The 25,691-nt window shown below is 52.2% G+C and overlaps 1 protein-coding gene and 2 long non-coding RNA genes across 3 annotated transcripts in view; 1 reads left to right on the forward strand and 2 right to left on the reverse strand.

Moving 5' to 3' along the window:
- Window positions 1-25,691, reverse strand: part of TESC (tescalcin) — a 47,401-nt gene that overhangs the window by 5,520 nt on the left and 16,190 nt on the right. Inside the window, exons 2-6 of the mRNA XM_038575227.1 lie at window positions 18,940-19,009; window positions 7,484-7,564; window positions 2,349-2,506; window positions 338-399; window positions 133-240 (exon numbers count right to left, since the gene is read on the reverse strand). Coding sequence (XP_038431155.1) covers window positions 133-240; window positions 338-399; window positions 2,349-2,506; window positions 7,484-7,564; window positions 18,940-19,009 — 479 coding nt within the window. The remainder of the gene's footprint in view (window positions 1-132; window positions 241-337; window positions 400-2,348; window positions 2,507-7,483; window positions 7,565-18,939; window positions 19,010-25,691) is intronic.
- On the forward strand, window positions 8,703-13,907 carry LOC119866165. Its single transcript, XR_005379231.1, has 3 exons — window positions 8,703-8,904; window positions 9,023-9,194; window positions 11,515-13,907. It is a non-coding gene; the product is annotated as an uncharacterized LOC119866165 (long non-coding RNA).
- LOC119877587 lies at window positions 13,551-18,908 on the reverse strand. The gene is made up of 2 exons (XR_005379232.1): window positions 17,943-18,908; window positions 13,551-13,779 (listed from the first exon to the last, which is right to left on the reverse strand). It is a non-coding gene; the product is annotated as an uncharacterized LOC119877587 (long non-coding RNA).

Below are 25,691 nucleotides of genomic sequence, written 5' to 3' on the forward strand. Positions count from 1 at the left end.
TGGGGCGGGAAAGGAGCAGGGTAGGGGCAGCGCGGGGGCCGCCCCCAGGCCCTCCAGAAACAGACTGCCACCGGGCGAGCCGTGGCAGGTGGCGGCCGGGATCGGGGTCCCCCCCCCGGGGTCCCGGCTCACCATCTGCCCCACACACACGCTGGCCGCCTCCATCATGGCCCCGTCGGCGATGGAGCGGGCCGACTCCTTCTCGATGTGCGGGTTTCCCGAGAGCAGCTCCTCCACCACCTGCCGGGGAGGCAGCCAGGGTGACCTCGGGCCTCCGTCGGGCCACGGGCCGGGAGGCGCCAGGAGCCCTGGCCGGCGGGCGGGGAGCATACTTTACATTTCGATATTCTTCCAGGGTGATGCGGCCGTCGCTGTCGGAGTCATACATGTGGAACAGAACTGGGGGCGGCGGAGAGAGGGGGGGCTCCGTCAGACGAGCTGGAGGGGAGCCCGCGTCCCCCCGCTTCCCCAACCGTCCTGCTCGAAAGGCTACCTCAAAACGAGCCAAAGACACCGTAATGACCCCCCCCCCCGGGGCAACCGTAGGGGTCAAGGGCCAAGGCCACGGGGCCAAACTGCCTCCCTCCTGGTGGGTGACCCTGGGCGAGTGACCCAACTTCTCTGAGCCTCAGCTCTCCCATCTGTACAACGGGAGTAACAGCAACAGTGTGTACTTCAGGGTGTGCACAGGCTCGGTGAGCCACAAAGCTGGCGGATCGGGACCCGCGGTCCCCACACGCCGCGAGCACAGACGTGACACTCGTGTTGATGTGAAGACAAATCAACGTTATTTCAAAGTATCATTCCTTGGGGTGCCCTGCGGGCTCAGCAGGACAAGCGTGCAACTCTTGATCTGGGGTTGTAACTTTGAGCCCCACATTCTGCAGAGATTACTTAAAAATAAAATCTTCAAACAAAATAAAAAACAAAAAATAAAATAAAATCTTCACACACACACACAAAAAAAAACCCCAGGGAATCCCTGGGTGACTCAACGGTTTAGCACTGCCTTCAGTCCGGGGCCTGATCCTGGGGACCCAGGATCGAGTCCCACGTCGGGCTCCCTGCATGGAGCCTGCTTCTCCCTCTGCCTGTGTCTCTGCCTCCCTCTGTCTCTCATGAATAAATAAAATCTTAAAAAAAAAAAAAAAAGAAAGCATCACTCCTCAAAGACCCAAGAAGGCAGCGATCATGGGCAGGCCATGGGCCCCCTGCCAATATTCAGGCCCCTGGCTGGTCTGAGCCGGCCCCCTGAGGGCACAAGGGACCTCAGCACCTCCTCCCCTCTGGTTATTCCACTTTGTGTCATTCACTTTGTTCCTGGACTGACATCACTCAGCATCCAGCAGCCCAAGGGAGGCCAGGAGCTGAAGGGGAGGCAGCCCCCGCCCCCCTAGCTCAGCCTCAAGCTAAGTGCCCTGCGCTGGCGTCGATCCAGCACAGACCAGACACCCCACGCCGGGCAACGTGCGGCAAACGTCTTCGCTTCTCATCCGCACGTGACCCTGTGAGGCGAGCCTGCCCTGAACCCATTTCACAGGCTGCGCTGCGGAAGCTCAGAGAAGTTAGCGTGTTCACCCACGGCTGCCCTGTGAAGGGACGGGCCACCAGGGGCCCCCATGACCTCCGAGCCGGCCCTCGGAGCAGGTGGGACACCGACACCCGGCTCCCCGCTGGCCTGGAGCACCAAGGGAGGAAGGGCCCGGCCAGTTCCCACCAGGCCTCACGCGCACATTCCAGAGCTAAATCCAGCCCGGTCCCCATGTTTACTTGTTCCTGCTAACGAGGCTGAGCCTCCTCGGGCGGAGGCAGCAGGAGGTCAAGAGTCATGGGAAAGTCCACAGGGGGAAGGGACATGTGACACAGGCCACCCTGGGCCCCCGTGCAGCTGGCCAGCCCAGATCACGAACAAGTGGCTCCGGAGCCCAGGGCCTGGGGGTGGGGGGGCGTCCTCCAGACCAGGCCCGTCAGAGGCCCATCTGGCCAACTTGGCGCTGGGGGGCACGTGGGGGGGGTGGCAAACAACGTCCCAGGACCTCCCCGGGTGCCCGTGCGACCTCAGCGAGCTCCGAACCAGTGTATATTCACAGTCAGAGCCCCGTCCAAGGACCGAGGCCGTGCGGCTGCTTAGTGGAGGGGCCCTGCTGCAGCCCAGCCCGTCCCAACCGGAGGCCCCCCCTTTTCACCTTGGCCGAGAAGCCAGCCGCCCAAGAGCACCACCCGCGGGGGGATCCCGCGGGCCTGGCGGCGGGCGCTGAGCCCTGGGACCGGCCTCCCGGAGGATGCCGCCCGGGGCCCCCTCCCCCTCCACACTGGCCCACCCGCCGGCTGCAGGGGTGCGGAGGGACCTGCGGAGACGCACGCACATCGCAGCTTCTCCTTCCGGCACAGCTGCACCTGCTCCTCGTCCATGGTGGTGTCGATGGGCCGGAAGTAGGACATGATGGTCAGGAAATCCTCGAAGTTGATCTCGTCGGCCAGGCCGCTGGACCCCTTGCGCAGGTTCCTGGGGGAGCAGGGGGGCAAACGGGGCGGCGCCTGAGCCCTGCGGCCCGTCCTCTCACCACCGACGCCGCAGAGCGCGGCCTTCCTGGGCCCACGGTTCCCTGCGGCCGACAACTCGGCCTTGGCTTCCGCTGCCCAGCGGCCGGCTCGCAGGGCGCTGGGGGTCCCCAGAGGCTTAGCCCAAGGCCCGCACTGCCCCCCCACAGCTCACAGCCCTGGAGGCCCGGGGCAAGACCCCAGCCACGCAGCGGGGAGGGCTGGGGGGCTGCAGTGCACAGGGGTGGGCTCTCCAGAGAGGGGAAACCGAGGCAGCGAGCAATTCCGCAACTCCCCAGGCTACTTCTGCTGACCCCATCCGTCGGATCCGAAGCTGGCCACCTGCAGTCCACGAGCCAGCCCCACCTGCCGCCTACTTCTGTACACTCCATGAGCCAAGAAAGGGCTTTAGGTTTTTAAATGGTTGAAAACATTCGTGGGAGTAAAAAACCCAAAGTAATAATAATAAGAATCCCATGAAATTCAGAGTTCCATGCCTATCGATAAAGTCTTACTGGCACACAGCCATGCCCATTCATTTCCTAACTGGGGCCGTTTTGTCGCCACCGCCACCAGGGCCGAGACGAGCGGTGGTGACAGACGTTGCAGGCCCAACAAAGCCGAAAAGATCTACTCCGTGGCCTCCGGCAGGAACAGGCTGCGACCGCGCTCCTCAGCAGGTGCCTGAAAGTAGTGGCGGCCCGCGTGGGGGGGCGGAGTAAGCGGTTTACTACCGAGGTGCAAGGTTTACTAATAACTTCAGATTTTTTTAGTAAGTCAAGGCGGGCTCGAGGTCGTCCCCTTGGCCCTGGAGGGGCAGGGAAGGGCCCGCGTCCCAGCCGGGGCTCCACGGGGTCCACCTTGTGGCCGCACGGTGCTCAGCAAGTGGGCGGCTTCCATTCTTTTTACAAAGATGCCCGTGTTTGGGTTTTTTTTTTTTTTTTTTTTTTAAGATTTTATTTATATGACAGAGAGTGAGGGAGCAAACGAGCACAAGCAGGGGGAACAACAGGAAGAGGAAGAAGCAGGCTCCCCACCGAGCAGGGAGCCCAACTTGGAGCTCGATCCCAGGACCCTGAGATTGTGACCTGACCCGAAGGCAGATGCTTCGCTGACTGAGCCACCCAGGCACCCCAAGTGCCCGGTTTAGAGCAGTAGTTTCATCCTTAACCGTCTGGTGACCCTGTAAACAACGGAGCCCTTGGAGGTGGGTCCACACCGCCCCCCAAGACAGCTTCTCTGTTCACAGTCCTGTTCTTGAAGGGTCTCAGGAAAACAAGGCTGGCTCTGGTCTTCCTTAAGAAGAAAATCCTGTCTCTGGCCCCCACTTCAAAGTCCTCCCTCACCCCCCTCGGAACTTCCAGACAAGAAGCAAGGGATGGGTGAGGGCGTACAGGCTCTCAGCTGCAGGCCCCAGGCTGTTCTGGGCCCAGGCTTGGGGAGCCCATCCTTAACCTTGCCCTCCTCAGAGACTTCCAGGCTGCCTGCCCGTCACCCACCAGGGCCTGACCCAGCCTCCACCATCCCCAGCAGGACCCTCCCACCCATGCTCTATGCACAGCCACGTGAGCTCTGCAAAATGCACTCGACCCTACTGCTCCTGCTTAAAGCCCTTGAAGCTTCAAATTTCAGGGTAAGCCTCAATCCCTCGGCCTGCTCCCCCAGGATCCAGGGGGTGCGTGTTGGTCTCACCATCCACCTTGGCCCAGCCCTGCACACCCCCTCCTGCCACTCTCGGCTTCTCAGGGGGCCCCACAGGTTTGTTTCCATGTCCACCTCTGGACACTCCACATTCCCTGACTGCCTGACATCCCTTTCCCCTTCCGTCCCACAGATAGCACCACAGCTGTCCTGACTTCGGACCCCCGAGGGAAGCAGGGAGTCTTTCCTGCCCCTGACTGACCACCCCAAAGTCCAGTGGCAAATGCTTGGGCCCTGCCTTCCTGTCCCCTTGCCAGACAGAGGCTTCAGCCCCAGCCCCGGGTCCAGGCCCCATCCCCTCGGCAGAGGCCACCGCTCACGGACGGCAGCCCAGCAGACACCTGAATGCCTGCACTGGAAACACAGGTCCTGGAGCCGTTCCGGTTCCCCCAGGTGACAGACGAAAGCCAAGCTGTGTATGTGGAGTCAGGTTTGTTTTAAAGAATAACTGCATACAGTTTAACACACAGATTTTGCATTTGAACAGTATGCACCTAGGACACCCACGCCCCAATCAGGACCCAGAATATTCTCACGCATGCCAGGAGTGCCCTCTCTCCAGTCTGGACACACTCCCAGTCCTCCCTGCCTCCCTCGCAGTCTGTCCAGAGGACCAGCCTGCTAAACCCTGGTCCCAGCCGGTCCCGCAGGCCCCAGGAAGCACGGTTTGCTGGAGAGGCACCCTTGCCTCTCCCTAGGTCACCTCATGTCATGGGAACCCTGGCCCCTCCAGCTCCACCCCATAGAAGTCTGGGTCCCTGAGGCCTGGCCGGCCTCCCAAGTGGCCAAGTCTGCATGGAGCCTTTTGGAAACAAGCCTCACGGACACACAGGGAGGCGTGTGCCCACATCCTCACGCACACACCCATCTCATACCAGGCACCACCAGGCTCTGGGCACCCTGTGAGACCTTCCACACTAGACCCCCAACAGGCAGGTCAACTCCATGTCAAGGGGTGCCTCTCCCGGCCTGGCCCCCCCTCCCACCACCTGCCAGCACCCCCACCTCCTGCTCTGCCTCACTGTCCACCAAGGCCTCCTTCCCAGATACTTCGGGCAGAACTGGGATTAAAAAGGAGATTCCACGGCTCATGGAGGCTCAGTGAAGCATCTGCTTTCAGCTCAGGTCATGATCTCAGGGTCCTGGGATCGAGTCCCACACTGGCCTCCCTCTGCCTACTTGTGCTCTCATCTGTCTCTCTATAATAAATCAACAAAAACTTTTAAGAAAGGAGATTCCAACCCTATCTCCAGCACGGACTGTGTGGCGTCCCTCTGGCAAATGTGACAACCATCTGTGAGGAGTCCTCTGCTCACCTCCAACCCCAGATCTAACCTTCCCCTCTGTCCTCTCCCCAGTGCCACAAAGCTGCTCGCTGCTCTCACCTTCACTCAGCACCCTGGCCTCCAGCTGGGGGACCGTGATACACCTGCTCCTGGGCCTCCGTCCCCCACAGCCCACCAGCAGCCAGGGGCTGTGATCCGTAGCCCACCTTAAACCCATCAGTGCCCCCCCCCCCCCACTGCTGCTCCCAAGACACCTCTTGCTGGTGAAAGGGCTGCAGCATGCAGCTCTGCCCTCCCCACACCTCCCATCCTGCATGGTCTCTGTGCTCCAGCCAGACCTCCTTTCTGCCACACACAGTCATCATACTTTCTGATGCCATAGGGCCTTTGCACATGCAGTTCTGTCCTCCCCAAACACCTCTCTCTGCTTTGTCTCATTAACTCTTGGTCACTCTCTCAGGCCTTGCCCCTCAGCCAAGACTCTGCAACTTCCAGGGCATCTGAGGACACCAACCCCTACCCAGGAACAGGAGAGGCTCAGGGAGACTCAGCATCTTGCTTAGGGCTGCATGGCCCTGGCAGAACCAGAGCGGAGTGGCTGAGGTTCACAAACTTGAAACCTGTCCAAGAAGTCACCACCCATCTTCTGGCCACAACACGCCTATTCCCTTCCTTCCTCTTTCTGCTGGTTCTCCCAGTTTCTCAGCCGCGTCTGTAGACACAGGGGTCAGGCCTGGGGCTCTGGTGTGTTTGCCCACAGGCCCCGACTGCCTAGGGAAGGCGTGTGCAACCCAACTCTTGATAGAGACTCAAACATACTGAGTCTCATGAAGTCACGCAAGTCAACTCCAACGACACTGGACATTTGAGGCCATGAGCTCTGGCTGGAACCGCAGCCCTAGGACACTGCAACACCACTCTGTGCTTCAGTTTCTCTGTAATTCAGGGAAATGAGCAGAAAGATAGACAACATCATCTCAGTGGACCCTCAGCAACCCCATGAGGCAGATGCTACTGTGACCTCAATTGTACAGGTACAGAAACTGAGGTAGCCTCCAAGGTGGCTCCCAGTGATTCCCACCTCCTGGCACTCAGGAGTGTTGTCCCCTCTCTTCACATGAGCTGACCTAGCGACTCACTTCTGATGAAGAGAGCACAGCAAAAACGATGGATGCCCCCTGACAAGATTAGGTTACATATAATGGGGTCTTCCATCTCAGGGGCTCAACCTCGCCTCCTCTCTTGTGTGGATTTTGCTCTGCAGGAGGCCAAGAGCTGCCGTGAGTGAGCAGCCCTGGGGAGGGGTCCCTGCGGTGCTGCCTGCTGCCAGCCACGTGTGTGAGCTTGGAAACAGAGCCTGCCCCAATCAGGCCTTCAGATGACTGAGATCACAGCTGTCCCTGGACCTGAGAAGCCAGCAGCTAGTCCGCACCTGGATCCCTGACAATGGACACAAACAGTGAGATAGTATGTGTTTTGGGGGCACCTGGGTGGCTCAGTCAACAAAGCATGTGCCTTCAGCTCAGGTCATGATCCTGCGGTCCTGGAATCAAATCCCACATCAGGCTCCCTGCTCAGTGTGGAGTCTGCTTCCCCATCTCCCTCTGCCACTACCCCTGCCTGCGCGCTCTTGCTTGCTCACTCTCTGAAATAAATAAAACATTTTTAAAAAATAAGTATTTGTTTTAAACTGCTAAGAATTGGGATTATCTGTTATGCAGCCACAGCTAACTAACACACAGGCCCAGTGAGATTGGGTGAGCTGCCCAAAGTCAACCAGCTAGGACTCCAGAGCTTGAGCTGTGTGCCTCTGACTCCTACACAGCCCCCTCTTCTCTGCATTGGTTTAAGGGGCGACTCTGAGCACACGAGCACCGTACGTAGGTACAGGGGTAAAAGGCCCCCTTGAGGCCAAAGTCACCTGCCATTGGGCTGGTTCAGGGATGAGGGCCCACCTGTTGTCGAAGAAGGCACGGACGATTTTGGATCGGATTGGGTTGAGCTCCAGGTCAGGGACGTTATTGAAGTTCTCTTTGCTGAGTCGCAGTTAGGAGGAGAAACACCGGAAAGAGAGAGAGACAGGGAAAACATCCAATGTCAGATGGCATGTTCACCACTCATCAGGCTGTCTTTATCAATCCTGAGCAGATCCTGTGAGAAGAGTCCAGAGACAAGACTGGAATACGCTGCACTGATCTGCCACCTGCTCGAACCTTTGCCCTGTAGGAGCGGGGAGGATTTGAAGGCTTTGAGATGCTCTATGTCCTGGAATTCACCCCCAGAAAAATGCAGACACACAAGATATGCAACCCGTTCTGAGGGGTCAGGGACCACCTGAGGCCCATCACAGACCCAGTGAGGAGACCCTGCTTTGGTCAGTCTGGAATTGGGGTAGCAGAATTCTTGCCGGGAGGCTGGAAGACAGTCTGGCAAGTCCTTGACAGGTGAATGGGGAATTAACACGTGACCCAGCACTTCTGCTCCTACAAACACATCCATGTAAGAACTTGTCCGTGAACGGCAAGACAGCGTTACTCGTAACAGCCACAAAGTGGAAACCTCTCAAGTGTCTGTCACCTGAGAAGCACATCAATAACTTGTGGTCCATCCAGATGATGGAGTATTATTGGGCCACAAAGAAGGAAGGAAGTAGGGGTCCCTGCGCCAACATAGCCAAGCCTTGAAAACATTACACATGCTGAGAGAAAGAAGCCAGGCACTAACCTAAAACTGTGTATGATTTCACTCACATGAAATGTCGCGAACAGGTGGATTCAGAGAGATAGAAGGGAGACCAGGGGCAGCCAGGGGCCGGGGGAGGGGAATGACAGGTGTGACAGCTAAGGGCACCAGGTTTCTGAACAGGACAATCAAAAGATTCACAACTTGGCCGTGCGGCCGGATGCACACCTTTCAGTATACTAAAAACCCTGTGGAATTGTACAATTTAATGGGCAAGTTGTATGGTAGGTGAACCACAGGTCAGTAAAGCTGTTTAAAAAAAAAAAAAAAAGATGCTGGCTTGGGGGCAGAAGCTAATCACTGGGCACAGGTGTGACGGGTGGCGCTGGCAGGCCTGGCTCGCAGGGTGCCCGCCCAAACTCAAGAGCCAGTGTCTGTTGGTGCCACACTCTAGATTCCTAAGATCCCAGGCCTAAAGGCGGCGGCACACTCAGAATAGTTGCCCGGGGTGATGGAACACTACTCAGCCAGAAAAAGGAACACAGTCCTGATACATGCTACCATATAGACGAGGACAGTCACGGTGCTGAGAGGCCAGACGACATGGCCACGTATTATAGGATCTGTTTTTCCACAATGACCAGAATAGGCATATCCAGAGACAGAAAACAGACGGTTGGTTGCTGGGGGCAAGGTGATAACGGAGTTGATGGCTAATCAGCACAGGGGTTTCTTGCGGGGGGGGAAAAGGGGGTGGTGATGAAAATGTCCTCAAATTAACTGCATGCTTTTCTTGTTGATGTTTCTAGCAGCAATGTCCACAATACCAAACAGGGGAAGGAGCCTCGGCGTCCATGGAAAGATGAATGGATAAAGAAGCTGTGGTCTATGTATACAATGGAGTATTACTCAGCCATTAGAAATGACAAATACCCACCATTTGCTTCGAAGTGGATGGAACTGGAGGGTATTATGCTGAGTGAAGTAAGTCAATCAGAGAAGGACAAACATTATATGGTCTCATTCATTTGGGGAATATAAAAAATAGTGAAAGGGAAAAAAAAAATAAAATAAAAAAATAAAAATAAATAAAATAAAAAAAATAAAATAAAAAATAGTGAAAGGGAATAAAAGGAAAGGAGAGAAAATGAGTGAAAATATCAGTGAGGGTGACAAAACATGAGAGACACCTAACTCTAGGAAATGAACATGGGGTAGTGGAAAGGGAGGTGGGCAGGGGGATGGGGGTGACTGGGGGATGGGCACTGAGGGGGGCACTTGATGGGATGAGCACTGGGTGTTATGCTAAATGTTGCCAAGTTGAACTCCAATAAAATTTTTTAAAGATTTGAGAAAGAGCACAAGCAGTAGGGCGGGGCAGAGGCAGAGGGAGAAGCAGGCTCCCTGCTGAGCAAGGAGCCCAAAGTGGGGCTTGATCCCAAGACCCTGAGATCATGACCTGAGCTGAAGGCAGGTGCTTACCTGACTGAGCCACCCAGGCGCCCCGACTGCCTACTTTAAGTGGGTCAACTGTATGATATGTGCATTATATCTCAATAAGGCATTTAAAAAATTTTCCCTAAAATGTATTTAAAAACCAAAAAGCAAAGAACCACTGCACTATGATCCCATTTATATAAAGAACAAAAGGTACCAGCACTAACCCATGTAGCCCAAAGTCAGGATGAAAGGTCAACTGCCTTCGAGGAGGGTAACCAGGAAGATGAGGCAGCTTTGGGGCTGAGAATGTTCTGCCTTTGACTGGATGTGGGGTCATGGGTATGTTCAGTCTGTAAAAGTTCCCCTCTCTGTGAGCCGACACTTTTCCCCACATCATACTCCCCTCAGCCAGGAGAAGTCAGGCCAAAGGAGCCACGGGGAGCTTGAGAGAGAATTCTGGGAGGAGGGAAAAGAGGCAACCAGCAGCTCTGTGGCTGAGACCCCAGGCCCCCTCTGGCTTTCATTGGCCAAGGGGTCAGAACTTCTGCCAATCCTGCCTCGGCCTCAGTTTGCTATCTGTAAAGTGAGCATGCAGATGCCGCAGACAGCAGCACCCGCGCACCAGAGCACATGCAGAAGGGGCAGTCATTTCTAGAGCACCACGTCCTCAATGGCTTGCACGGCCAGGGGCAGTGCCAGTGCTCTGTAAGCCATGTGCAAACACCTGAGTGAAAGGGATGGGGAGTATGGGCAGCGCTCGACCCCTGGTCTGTTCTGTCCTGAGCACCCAGCTAGGGCCAGGCTGGGTCCCCCCACCGAGGGGTCCAGGCCGCTCAGATGCTCTGGGGACTTCCCTGCTGGAATCCTGCAGAGCATCAACTTCCTGCCTGGGAACAGGCATTCAGAGGAGCTGCCCCCCAGAGCTGCTGGCAGCATCATGGATGCAGACACACCTGCGAAGTGAAAGTGGGTCTGGTTGATTCCCCAGAAGGGACCAGAGGTCAACAGTGGGGAAGCTGCAGGTTCTCGGGGGCTGAGCGAGGCCCGGGCTCCCCTCCTGACAGGGGAAAAGATGAGGCAGATGCTAGGAACCAGGCTGGGGGCACAGCAGCCTGGGCCCTGGCCTCTGGCGGGTCTGTGCTGGTGTCCTTGAAGCCCAGCTGCCCCCCTGCTCCTCTGCACAGCACCTGCAAGACCCACACTCAAACCCTGGCTCTCTCTCACAGGCACCTGACAGATGTTCCATGCCTCAGTTTCCTCATCTGTGAATTGGGTGCAGACCCAGCACCACCCACAGCAAAGGGGTAGTGAAATCCAACACACCAGGATCTGGCTCAGGATCTGCTCCTGACCAGGCACATGATCTTGGGTGCGCCTCTCCACGTCTCAGAGCCTCAGGTTTATCATCTGTAAAATGGGGATCACGGGAATGTCTGGGTAGCATCATTGGGTTAATGAAATGAATAAGTCTGATAAATACACATATGGTGCTTAGCAGGCTGCCTGACATACAGTGAGCTCTTCATTTTAACATTAGGATAAGAGGTGTGCCTGGGTGGCTCAGCCGGTTAGGTGGCCGACTCTTGGGTTCGGCTCAGGTCACAATCTCGGGGTCCTGGGATCGAGCCCCTCGTCGGGGATCCACACTCAGCAGAGAGTCTGCTGGAGGATTCTTTCTCCCTCTCTCCCTCTGCCCCTCCCCCTGCTCCAGTGCACACCTGTGCATGCAGACTCTCATTCCCTGAAATAAATGTTTTAAAAAATAAATGAATAAAATTAGGACCATAATAATAGCAGCTAACCTTCTGCGTCCTCCCAAGGTGACAGGTATTGCTCTAAGAGCTTTACATTATTCTCCTATAAGGCAGACGCTTATCCCCATGTTAAAGATGGGGAGACTGAGGCAGAGAAGTAAAGAAATTTCAGACTGCTGAGGAGGATACCGACGGACTGGCGGCACGCAGGATCCCCTGGAAACAATGCTAGAAGACTCAGGTCTGGCTCTCGGGCCCTTGCAGACACTCCCGGATATTTGCCAACTTCCTCTTTTCAACAAGTCGACTGCAGGCCAGGAGCCCAGAGCCTGGGAGAGGCTGACCGCAGTTTAATGCCCCGTAAATGCCAGTTTCGGGCCTGTCCTCCTTCCTCCCCACCCGCCCCCAGGTGCCCACTGGGCTGGTAGGACCGGCTCGGCAGCAGGTGTCTGGGCACAGGCCACAGCGTGGGAAAGGGCTCTCCTGCCTGTGAGCCCAGGGCTCCGGGGCCTAAGCTCCAGGTCTGGTGATGCTGCCGCAGCGACCAGCAGGGAGGGGTCCCCCACAGAGGCCCCAGGGGCACACCACTTGCATACCTCCTCCCAGGGGTTGAGCCAGGGCGTTAAAGATCCCATCTCCCCGCCAACAGCATCCCGAGGGCTTTCCCTATGCCAGGCTGTGCTAAGGGCTCTGCAAACACTGCTGTGTTTAATCAGCTCATCAGCCCCCACACACCCATAATCCCCATTTTACAGGCAAGAAATGAGACCCGGGGAGGCAAAGTGATGAAGCCACAGTCCCACAGCTAGGAGGGGAGTTTTGAATTCAGCCCTAACCACCCCATATACTTCCTCTGGGTTGTATGTTTTTACCTCAAAGAGAAAGAACTGAAATTTGGTTGGGGATCTGTCCCCCACCCCCAGGCCCTAGAGGCCCCATCCGGGACCCAGAAAAGAAGGCAAGACAAGCACCCAGCCCCCGCAAGGGAAGGAAAGACTGAGAAACCACCAAGGAGGGGCTCTTCCGCAAGGCTCGTGGTGTGGGCTGGTTTCCGGCAGCTCGGAGGGCCAGCTCAACCGCAAAGCTCTCTCTGCAGGCTTGGGGCTGGCCTCAGCCTCCGCCAGGGCAGAGCACCCCTGGGAGCCGAGGACACAGCAAGGCCCCCAAGGTTCCCAGACAGGAACCCCAGGCCTTCCTTCTCACACTGGCCCATCTGGCCCATCACTGGTCTTTACTCTGGGGCCTGCCTGCCCGATGCTCCTGGCCCCCCCACCCCTCCACTGCACACAGTTTGGCAGTTGAGATCTCTCGCATGGGGGCCACGAGATAGTATACACTGGGGAAACTGACCCCCACGGGGACTCACTTACCTGGAGTCTCCCCGACAACACCCAACTACTCAAAGTGTAGACCAGCAGGATCAGCATCATTTGGAGTTTGTGAGAAACACAGAGCTGCTGCTCATGCGCAATCAGAACCCTCACTTTTAACATGATCCCCAGGGAACCTGTGTGAAGGTTAATGCACATTCCTAGAAACACTAGGATTCCCTAAATGCACCAGGCTGTCTATCCCATCCATGTGCTTTTGCACAAGAGCTGAGCCGGTGTTAAACCTTCCCAGGAAAGAGTCTCTATAAAAACTTTATGTTCGGGGCAGCTGGGTGGCTCAATAGGTGAAGCGTCTGCCTTCAGCTCAGGTCATGATCCTGGGGTCCTGGTATCCAGCCCTCCGTCAGACTCCCTGCTCAGCGGGCAGCCTGCTTCTCCCCTCCCCCTCTGTCCCTGCCGCTCCCCACTTGTGCTCTCTCTCAAATGATAAATAAAAATCATTAAAAAAAAAAAATGAACGCTGCTCTACACTTTGGTGGTGCCCAGCAATGAACACGGCTCCCTTTCTCTCTGCCTTGTATGTCCGTGGTTCCATTTACTCACTCCACATTCAACGGTCTGATGGATCTAAAAATATTTTTGTAATGTGGCTCTATCTAATCAGACCTCCCGCTGGCCTGCATCACTCTGTCTGAAGTATTCCACAGTGTCTATTTCTGGGGGTGCTGAGCCCGTCGCACGCAGCGCTCTCAAGAAGTAAAGTATGCTGTTTAAGACGTTCACCGGTGAAGTGGCCCCACTAAAGAAAGAAAAAGTGCCAGAAGCAATTACTGTACTTCTCTCATGATCTAAAATTCATATCTATTCATGGGTTTACTTAGGGAGGGAGCTTCCCGGCCAGAACAGAAGCTCTTGAGGACTGGAGACAAGTCTGCACAGCATAGGGACTCAGTGTGTAGGATGATTGTTTTCTCTTCAAGCATTTCTCCAAGAAGACTCTGAGCTCCGTGCTTTGTGGTCAGAGTGGACTCAGGTTTTGGGGTCCTGAAACATATAATTTAGAGGAGCCCTTTAACAAAAAGAATGCAGCATTAGGATTTAAAAAAAATCAGGGGCACCTGGGTGGCTCAGTGGGTTCTGAGACTCTTGAGCTGCTGCCTTTGGCTCAGGTCATGATCCCAGGGGCCTGGGATCAAGCCCAGAGTCAGGCTCCCTGCTCAGTGGGGAGTCTGTTTCTCCCTCTCCTTCTCCCCCTCCCCGTAACTTGTGCTCTCTAATAAATAAATAAAATCTTTGAAAAAATAAATAAAATTCTATCTCTTTTGTTAAAAAATGGTTGCTGGCCCTTGTTCGGAGCACACATGGAGTGGGGCTCTGATACAGCAGCTCTGAGGCCTCAGGGGGAGGCCATCCCTGGACATCCTTAGAGAATTTTCAGGAGAAGGGACTCACCAAACACGGGTAGGAAATGGATTAAAATTAAATCCCTTCTGGCAAAAAAAAAAAAAAAAAAAAAAAAAAAAAAATCCCTTCTGGCAGTTTTTACCTTGTGGGAAATTTTCTTTTTTAACTATATGCAATTTGTCAAAGCCAAATTCAGAAACTCAATTCTTCATTAACTTTCTAATGCAATTTACAAAACTTACTAGTCTATGTTTAAAGCCTGCAGGTTTAAATGATCACTTTTAAGGGGCTCTTTGCACTTGAGGCACCCACCTCAACCCCCATTCCACTGGACTCTAAGAAGCTCTGGAGCACCTCATTTTCTGAGAAGGCAGGGCAGAGTGTCACCTCCCATACCCCTCCCAGACAGCGGCGATGGGGGCCTCACCCAGGGGACGCTGGGCAATGCCTTTCACAACGTTCCAAGTCAACATTAACGAATGAAGCTCCAGCACAGCCCACAGCTTCCTAGATGTACCCAGGTATCAGAGAGGTGGAAGGCCCAGCCTAGGGTCACTCAGGAAACCCTTGGCAATGTGGGGAAGGTGCTGAGGACCCGATCACAGCCCAGAGCTGTTCATCCCTTCTGCCCTGGGAGAATGGGCAGGAACACCTGGGGTTCTGCGAGGGGGACCCTGCAGGCAGGCCTATTTGCATAAAATGCCGTGGTCTATCACTTTTTTTTTTTTTCACTGAAGTTCAATTTGCCAACATATAGCATAACACCCAGTGCTCACCTCCTGTCTCTATGCAGCTGACACTCACCTCCCAGCAGAGACTGCGAGACACTGGAACAGGGCTTCGATGATGGGGATTATACACGCCCACCCTGGGATGATAAGGCTGGAGGATCTTCAGGTGGCAGAACAGGAAGACTGAGGTCCCTAGAGGCCACTGCCCAAATGAAGGCAATGCCCACAGCTTCCTTGCAGAGGATTTCAGCACTGGGCTCAAATCCCAGCTTCTCCACTTATGAGCTGTGTGACTCGGGAACAGGCACCTGACCTCTCTGAGGCCAACTTTCCCATCTATAAAATGGAGTACAGCTGTTCCTACCACTACTTCCTGTAGGGTTTTTTGTTTTTTTTTTTAAGATTTTATTTATTTATTCATGAGAGATACACAGAGAGAGGCAGAGACACAGGCAGAGGGAGAAGCAGGCTCCCTGCAGGGAGCCAGATAGGGGACTCAATCCCAGGACCCCAGGATCACGACCTGAGCCAAGGGCAGATATCCAACTGCTGAGCCACTCAGGCAACCCCTGTGGGGTTTTATAAGATTGAAGTTACGTACTCCAGCTACACAGCACACAAAACAGGCTCAATTAATAACAGCTTGCATCCATGAATAGTTCCTATGAGCCCGGCCTCAGATAAATTCTTCCCCAGGGATACGCATACCCAAGGGGGGGATACAGCATGGACGTATTCCATGCATCGTGGCTCATAAAGAACTTTGGTGGTCCTTATACTCCCTTCCTCATTACTTTGCTTTTTCCTATTCATTCAACTACCCAGTAGTGGCACTCCCAGAGCATCTGGTATATTTCCAGCCCTGGATGCAGCACTAGGATCAGGGAAAAAGACCCAGTTCCTGGCCCTTATTGGGGCCAGCAGCCTGTTAGGGGCACAGCTGCGATTCTGTAAATGGTGGGATGGGCCCCCCAGGAGAAGACCATGGGAGTGCAGGGGGGCAGGAGTGTTATCTTAGAGGAGGTGATGTCCACAAGTAGCCCTCAGCAGAGGAAAAACCAGCATTCGAAGCCCTTGGTGGACCCCAGCTAGAGTATGGACATGGGGATGCCTGGGTGGCTCAGCCATTGAGCATCTGCCTTCAGCTCAAGGTGTGATCCTGGGTCCTGGGATCGAGTCCCACATGAGGATCCCTTGGAAGAGCCTGCTTCTCCCTCTGCCTAGGTCTCTGCCTCTCTTTGAGTATCTCTCATGAACAAATAAAATCTTTAAAAAAAAAAAAAAGAGTACAGACGTGACCTCAAGGGCACAGGGACGCCTCAGGGCCTGCGAGCTGGGGGTGCTAACTGAGTCCAGGCAAACACACACATGGCTTGCGTGAGGGCAGGTGGGAAAGGCATGATGTGTATGAAGGTCCTGGGGGTGGGTGCACAGGAGACTCAGACAGGCCAGGATGGGTGGGCAGAGCTCAAGCTCATGTTCCCCTGCCCTGACAGCCCACAGGTGGGAGGCAGGAGCCTGCAACGTGGGTCCCGGAGTGCCTGCGGGGGTGCAGCCTCCACTCACCCGACCCAGAGGGATGACTGGGCATTGTCCTCTGTGCTGGGGAGGCCAACCTGTCTGTGACCCTCCATGCTTGTTGGAAATGCAGAGTCTGGGGCCCCTCTCTTGACCTATGAGTCAAAACCTGTGTGGTAACATGGTTCCCCGGGGATCACACACACATTCCCACTGGCCATCGCACCAGGAGGCAGAGCCAGATGCTGAAGCTACCTCCTGTGGCTGCAGGGAGGACGTAAGGGGCCCTGGGAACCTGGCACGGTGCTGACAGCGTCATCAAGGCAGACTTCCCAGAAGAAACCCTGCTTCTGCTAAGACCTAACAGCCATGTTGGATTTAGTCAGAGGGATGTGAGACAGAGCGGGGAGGCCACAGGCTTGAGGGGGGTGGAGGAGGATGGAAAGGCTGCACAGATGGGCACCTGAGGCCTGGTTGGTGGGGCAGGAGAGCTGGGTGGCCCTCAGGCTGGTTGGTGGGGGATGGATGCAGGAGCACCTGGTATGCCCCAGGCACTGTGCTGGCTGCCCCAGGGATGTGTGGTGCAGGTGCTGGTTAGAAACACAGAGTCTCAGGCCCCACACACCTGCCCAAGCCAAGCCCACCTTAGGAAGGTCCCCGAGTGATCTGCACACACACTCCAGCTGGGAAAGAATGTGTGCAGAGCACAGTGGTTCAGTCTGTCCTTGCGAAGGCCCAGGAGGAGCCCCTGGGCAACACAGGGCTCGGATGCTAGGATCCCAAGCTGGGAGGGGCCCCTGGGCATCACAGCCAAGTGCCCACAAATCCAGCTCAGAGCGGAACCATCCTGCACATATCTGCTCACTGTCAGTGTCCAGATCAAACCCTGCAGGACCAGGCTCACTCGGTGGATGTGGAGACAGGTTCAGAGACACAGAGTAACTAACGCCAACTCACACAGACCCCGACACAAGAGGATTCTGGGGCAATTTGCTTCCCATGCCAGGGTGTTTGCCTCTGTTTTCCCCAAGTCTGAAAATTAAACACATGCTGAAGTTGAACTGAAAACCTCTCAAGAGTCGAGACCCATGGACCCCTAAGAACAGAAGCCTGTTCCAGGGCTGGGGAGCACAGCTTGCTGGGAAATTACTCTGAGAAAGGGGGCCTCTCCTTCACACGTCGCCTGCTGTGAACTGCATCCATCAGCTCAGGTACCAAGCATCTGGCATAGAGCACGGGGGAGGTGGAGGGGGGCCTTGACACGTCCATGTTCTAATATCCAGGTGCACGGGTACCTGGCCTTAGACTCCCAGGTGCCCAGCTGAGGGGATCGCCCCCTGTACCCACCCCTGGGAAACCACTCCACCCTCCATCCCTGCTCCTGGCTCATGACCCAGCTGCACCCCCAGCCCCGGCCCTGGTGATGGGCTCAGACTCAGACCTGTAACACTGTCAGGGCCAATAAGCAGCCAGGTGACTTTCTGCTGGGCCCATTCCCTCTCCTTTCCTGGGCTTAGCAGGTGTCTCGGACAGAATTAAAGATCCCAGCCCTACCTGGCTCAAATCCTGCCTTGGATACGATCACATTGAGACAGGAAGCCACAGGAACCATGAGACCACCAGAAGCTGAGCTCTGGGAATGGAAGCTCTGAGAGAACAGTGCATGGGATTACCAACATGCTTTTGTTTAGACAGACAAGGGAAGTGGATATTTTATCTGTGTGTTTCCATAACACTTGGGTGAAATATAAGCCTGTTTACTAAGACAAAGGAAGTTTTCCTGGATTATTTGAATGTTTATTTTGAAGTTCGAAGACTGTAACCTTCAGACCTTGAATATTTATTTCAGGAAACTACATCTGTTAGAAAGCTTGTGGTAGTGCGCTGTCCACCGTGCGTTGGAAACTCTCGCTTGCCACGGTTCAACTGTCGAAGCTTCCTGGCCAACCCTGTGACGACCAAGCATGCTAACGAGGACCTCTCACTAGCCTTGTTCTGTAGGACTCAACCCGCATCTATGACTAAACACGCTCTCCTAGGATAAGGACAGTTGAAGGCATTCCTCTTCACTAAAAAAGTAACCTCCATAGCTTCTAAAAGATTAACATTAAAAATGCAATGTAGGATGACCAGTTCCCTTGACAGGGAGCAGAGCCTGCTGCCGCCATCTTGCCTGAGGCCGGAACTAACTACTGTGAGGAAGCAGAGTCAAGAGACATTCAACACATGCTCAATGTCTACCTGGGATTCAAGCACGGAGGCCCAAAGCATTTGAGGAAGTCGGGGTAGGGTAGGCATAGCTGACTAGCCCACTGTCTTCACTCCAGTTAGACATTCCTGATCCCAAGAGAAACAGGTGTGGCTCTAGATTGGCTCTAAAACATCTTATCTAGAAGGGACTGAAAGAATTACAACTATAGGTTTGCTGTGGAAGTGGGGCGACCCAGGGACTCTTCTAGAGTCCCCCTGCATTCAGGGAAAGAGAGAGAGAGATGGCAAGAGAAATCCTCCATTGGCCTGCCCAACGGCCAAACCCAACTGCAGACCTTACCGAATGGTGGGTTGGTCTCCACTCAGCTGCTTAAACCTCCGGTGGAGCTGCTCGATCTGGTCTGACGAGACTGAGAAGCAGGGGAGAGAGGAGATGGGAAGGGGGAGAGAGGAGATGGGAAGGAGGAGAGAGGAGAGGGGGGAATGGGGAGAGACAGACAGAAGATGTTAGTGACCACTGAACCAACTCAGGAGCTACCAGCAGGAGGCTGGTGACCTTCCCCTGCCTCATCCCCACCCTCCCATTCCATCATTCTCCTGCATCCCCCACCTGAGCACCACTGGATGAAGACTCCAACAAAGCGTTTCCCATCCTTCCTGACGATGCACCTCTGAGGTTATTAATTCTGTCCCCTTGACAATACAACTTGTACTACTAACGGCAGCTCCTGGGACGGCATAGACATGAGCCAGGTCATCTTCCCCTTCCCCAGCCTGACTTCCTCCCCTCCTGCTCCTGAAGACAGGTGTTCTCCTAGCTGAGCAAGGGACTTCGTATGCCCAGTCACATATTGCGAGACAGAGGAGTATGGGAGGGAAAAGTGGTTCAGGCTGGAAGGGATTTTTTGGGAGACACGTGGTGAGACACAGAAGGAGAATCTGGTACAGCAAGGAGACTGGAAGGAAAAGAAATGGGATTTTTTGATCATCGTGCTATGGATGATATATGTAGATCTCCCCAATAGTTTAAGAAAACCTAAGTATGAGAGTTTTTCTTAATTACCATTTCAGGGCCGGTGGGCCAGGTTTTTTCCACAGAGGAAACTGTCCTTGTGCGTTCCCATATTCATAATGGTTCTGGCCACACCAGGGCTTAGTTTATGAAAGGCACAGTATGAAACACTGACCTATGTCTTCTCACTTCATCCTCAATACAACCCTGTAGGGGAGTAGATACTCTCCTGTCTCATGACTTGAAAAATGCAGGTCAGACCACTTTCAACAACACAACCAGTAATGGGCGGAGCTTGGATCCATCTCCCAAGCCTGCCCTCAACCACTACTCAGTATCTCCTGTCTGACCATATATCCTGGTGTGCAAGGTCTTCACACCTGGTCCCCGGGGACTACATATAGTTTAGGTAGAACTTGCCAAACAGGCTCTGGGCTACCAAGCCAGCTCCCACCACCCCCCCTCCTCCCAGCAGTTCCCATGCATTAAACATCTTTTCTCCTCCTGTTGCAGAGGCAGCTAATTTTTGGAACCAGCTGATCATCTCATTTCCTGTGGGGTTTTTTTTTTTTTCAGAATTTTTAAAAGTCATCTCTATCCCCAACCTGGGACTCCAACTTATAACCCCAAGGTCAAGAGTCACATGCCCTACCAACTGAGCCACCCAGCACCTCCCACCACCACCAATTTTTTTTTTTTTTTTTTTGTCTCAGAGTCAGGTCACATCTCTTCAAGAATCTGCAGCTCAGATTCTCCAGCCTCCCTCAAAGCCATTATTGGTGAGAAAATACTCATGACCGCCAACTGGTCCAGAGGGCTTGGAATGCCAGATGCACGGCTCCACACACAGGCTCATCTCTTCCCTATGACACCCGGGACAGGTCTGTATCCCTATTATAGATGCAGAAACTGACCCTTGGAAAGGTTGGATAACCGCTAGGGGTGATGACTACTTTTCTGGAGGAGGATACAGCCATTTATATCACATGTATATCAGCAAAGACATTTGTAGACTCAATGACCTAGCAATTCCACTCTTGGGTACATATCCAACAGAAATGCATGCTCGTGCTTATGAGAAAATGTGCAGAAGGAGGTTCATGGCAGTACAGTTTCAACAGCCCCTAAACTGGAAGCTATCCAAATGCTAAGCAATGGCAGGACAGAAAAAGAGTGTTCCAGTGTGGTCTAGTCAAGCAATAGAATAGTACACAACACTGAATGTGAACCAACAGTATGTGTTGTAAACTCGGGTGAGCTTTAAATACACAAAAATGGGCATCTGGCTGCCTTAGCTTGTGGAGTGTGCAACTCTTGATCTCGGGGTTCTGAGTTTGAGTTCCACACTGGGTGGAGATTACCTTAAAAAATTAAAAGTCTTAAAAAACAAAGAACCATAAAAACAAGCAAAAGAAGTCAGACATGAAAGAGCACATACTTTAGGATTCCATTCAAATAAAGTTCAAGAACAGGCAAAAGTCATCTACAGTGTTAGAAGTCAGGATAGAAAGGCTACATTCTGGACGATTCCAGTTCTCTGACATTCTGGAAAAGGCAAAACTACAAAGACATGAAAAGTAGTCATCACCCCTAGCGGTTATCCAACCTTTCCAAGGGTCAGTTTCTGCATCTCTGTCAGAGGTTGTGGAGGTGAGGGCTGAATAAGTAGAGCAGGAGGGCTTAGAGCAGTGAAAGGATTCTGTAGGGCCCCATCGTGATGGGGGCACATCACTATACATAGGCCCAAACTCACAGAATGCACAACACCAAGAGTGAACCTGAAGGTACACTATGGACTTTGGGCAATAATGACATGTCATGTAGGTTCATCAACTATATCTAACATAGCACTTGGGGGAGGGTATTGATAACAGCAGAGGCCATGCATGTGTGTGGGGGTGGATATACGAGAAAACTATAATTTCCCCTGAATTTTCCCCTAAAACTTCTCTGATAATAATGATGATATTATCGTAGTTTTCTTTTTATTTTTTAAGAGGTGAGCAGAGGAAGGAGGAGAAAGAGAATCTTAAGCAGGCTCCACTGTCCAGTGGGAGTATGACGTGGGGCTCCATCTCACGACCCTGAGATCATGACCTGAGCCAAAATCAAGAGTCGGATGCTTAACTGACTGAGCCACCCAGGTGCCCCTCTCTTAATGTTTAAAAAAGGAAGTCAGAATAGTGGTTGCCGCTGAGAGGAGAGTAGCAATTTGAATGGGGCATGAGTACTGGGAATATTCTATTTCTGATCCTAGTGCAGGTTATACACACATGTTCTAAGCAAGTTTATGAACTATATTCTCGTAGATGATATACTTTTCAGTACATGGTATCACACACAATAAAAGGTTTACATGAAAAAGTCAGTAATTCTACTTGGCAAGAGGGGCATCTGGGTGGCTCAGCAGTTGAGCATCTGAGCTCAGGGCGTGATCCTGGAGTTTGGGGATCGAGGCCCACATCAGGCTCCCTGCATGGAGCCTGCTTCTCCCTCTGTGTAGGTCTCTGCCTCTCTCTCTGTCTCTCATGAATAAATGAATAAAATCTTAAAAAAAATTCTACTTGGCAAAAATTTGTTCTAAAAAAATAAATCCAATGAGAACAAAACATGAATATATAAACATGTTCACCTTTATAGTCTTTTAGATTTTATCTTTAAGTAATCTCTATGCCCGATGTGGGGCTTAAACTTACAACCCCGAGATCAAGAGTTGCACACTCTACCAACTAAGCTTGTCAGGTGTCCCACCTCCGTATTCTTACCAGCTTAAAAACTAGATGCAACCTAAGTGCTCACCAAAAAGCAGGTTGGTCAAATATTTTATGGTATGCTCAGCCAATTTAAAAAAGCCTGCTGCTTTTGAAAAATGAATAGTTATGTATCTGACATGCACATACATTCCACCTATAATGTTGTTTAAAAATGGCTTGCTACAGGAGCCCCTGGCTGGCTTAGTTGACAGAGCACATGACTCTTAATCTTGGGGTTGTAAGTTCAAGCCCCACATTGGGTGTGGAGCCTATTTAAAACAAAACCACCACAGCTTGCTATAAAAACAGCATGACCTCATGCTGGGGAAAATGTGTAGATGTGTACAAATGCATGTAAGTAATGAAAGAAAATCTGGACTTATTTTCCCCAAATAATAGCAATTGTCTCTCGTGGTAGCAGGATTAAAGAGTTTGTTTTGCTTTGATTCATCTATATTTTCCGATTTTCTCTAACACACAATGCGTATTTATTAGTCACATAATAAACATTTTAAGCACACAATATGGTCCCAAATGGGACAGCCCAGGGATCTCGAAAACCCCATTAATGAGCCATCTGTCGGCGGAGTACCATGTTCTGCGTGCCCATGTTCCTATTTAATCCTTTTCGAGATCCTAGAATGGAGAGACTCTCCCATTTTACAGAAGAACAAACTGAAGATCTGAAGGGATAGGTTAACTTGCTGAAAGTCACTGAACTTGAAAGGCAGACCCAGGATTTAGGTTCAATTTGTCTGGCAGAGGGGATCCTTGGGTGGCTCAGCAGTTTAGCACCTTCCTTTTGCTCAGGGCATGATCCTGGAGTCCCAGGATCGAGTCCCACATCAGGCTCCCTGGATGGAGCTGCTTCTCCCTCTGCTTGTGTCTCTGCCCTGCCCCACTCCCCTACCCCCGTCTCTCATGAATAAATAAATAAAATCTTAAAAAAAAAATTTGTCTGGCAGAACGTGTGCAGTTTTGTTTGTTCATTTGTTTACTTACGCCCCACGCTGCCTCAAAGGCAGCTCCCAGATCTCAACCACAGATTAATATAATTTTTAATATTAATATTATTTTTAATATTATTAATATTATTTTTTAAAGATTTATCCATTTGACAGAGAGAGAGAGAAAGCAAGAGCGCATGAACAAGGGAAGCAGCAGGCAGAGGGAGAGAAAGAAGCTCCCTCAGCAGGGAGCCCAACGTGGGGCTTCATCCCAGGACCCCATCATGACCTGAGCCGAAGGCAGCTGCTTAACAAACCGAACCACCCAGGCATCTCTCAACTGCAGATTTAAAAAATGAATATACTGATCTGATGGAAAATAACTATCAGAAATTATAGCCAAACATGCGCTCCTAAACAACTTCTATTACAGATGAGTTACCTTAAAAGTGAGTCTAAAGAGGCCAGTCACAAAGGCCACACATCACATGATTCCATTTATAGAAGATGCTCAGATAGGCAAATCCAAAGCAGACTAGTGCTTGCCTGAGGCTGGGGAAGAATGAGGAGTCATGCTAATAGGTACTGAGCTCCTTTTGGGGAGGCAGGGGATGAAAATGTTCCAAAGTTAGATTGTGGTGATGGTTACACAACTCTGTGATTATATTAAAAACTACTGAGTACACTTTAAATGGGTGAAATGTATGGTATGTGAGTTAAAGCTCTATAGAGCCACTTAAAAAATGAATTGCACTTCATAATCATGAGAACTACAACAGGCGACTTAATTGAGCATTTACTGTGTCCAGGGCACTGTGCTCAGCCGTACTCCTGTAAGCCTTGGCTCACATAACCTTTTCATCAATCCTACTGGGTCACTATGGGTTTTATCCCCATTATAGAGATGGAACACTGAGACTTGCCCGAGATCACACAGATAAGAGGAGGTGTATTAACCAGAAGTCATCACCAACTACGTTTCTCTAATGAAGTTTCCAGCTAATTGCATCCAAAGTGCATGTACGCACACATGAGAACACCACCCTTCCTGTCGTGCCTGATTGAAAGCTGAGGGATTAGGAAAGAAACCTCCCACCTCTGGTCCCTGGTCTTTAGTATCCAAATCCCTGGAGCCAAGAGCTCGGGGCTCAACTTAGGTACAGCTCCTCAGCTTCAGTAACTGGAGGAAGAACGTCTGAGGCCTCATGAACTGACTTTCAAAGACCTCATGCATCCTCAGGTCCAGGGGTCCCCCAGAGGATCTGTCCTGTGGGCACCTGCTACACCTGTGCAAGGGTCCCCTCGGGGATTCCCAGGATGAAAGCTCTTCTAGTTTCCCTGTTCCTTGCTCAGCACTTTCTCTGGGTCCCTAGGAGGTCACAGTTGCCATGGAGACAAGAGACAGAGCCACTTGGGTACACGGCACGTTGACCTCGTTATCTTTGGTTTTAGATTTCAACCTGAGGGTTGATTTCATACCCTTCTGGGGCCAGTGGGAGTTTAACTGGCCCAATCTGTGTGTGTGTGTGTGTGTGTGTGTGTGTGTGTGTGTGTGTAGAGGGGTGACCTGTCACTTTGTTTCAAAAGCCTTAAACAAGAAAGTATATATCTGCAAGTCACCAGCCACATGTGGCTGCTAAGCTCTTGCAAGGTGGTGAGTCCAGGGAGATGTAAAATACACAGGAGCTTCCAAAGACTTAGAATAAAAAAGAATGTAAACTGTCTCAATAATTTTGATATTAGTCATACACTTAAATATTTTAGACATAACAGGTTAAGTAAAATTAACTTCATCTGTTTCTTTTTTCTAATATGGCCACTAGAAAATGTAGAATTATATTACATTTATAGCTTCTAAAAAAATTCCATTATACCTAGCATTATATTTGTACTGGACAGAGCTGGTATATGTGCTTACAACCAGCAACTTGATCCCCTAGGACCAAATGCTGAGAAACTCAGACAAGTGTACAGAGATAAACAGACCAGAGTAATCATCATTGCCTGTTTTAAAAACAGTAAACACCTGGGGAAACAATGAGCCACAGGAAACTGGTTGAAATAAATCCTGGTGCTTCTCAAAGACAAGACTACACAGCCTTAAAAAGTATTTTTTTTAAATATTGAGAGGGGCACCTGGGTGGCTTGGTTGGTTAAGGATCTGACTCCCGATCTCAGCTCAGGTGTTGATCTCAGGGTCGTGAGTTTGAGCCCAGCATTAGGCTCCACACTGGGTTTACTTTAAAAATATATATGTATAAAACAAAATATTTGGAGCATAGAAAAACTGGGACGCCGGGGTGGCTCAGTGTTTGAGTGCCTGCCTTCAGTCCAGGGCATGATCCTGGAGTCCTGGGATCGAGTCCCACATTGGGCTCCC

The sequence above is a fragment of the Canis lupus genome, chromosome 26 (genome assembly GCF_011100685.1).
Source record: "Canis lupus familiaris isolate Mischka breed German Shepherd chromosome 26, alternate assembly UU_Cfam_GSD_1.0, whole genome shotgun sequence".
Classification (NCBI taxonomy): Eukaryota; Metazoa; Chordata; class Mammalia; order Carnivora; family Canidae; genus Canis; species Canis lupus.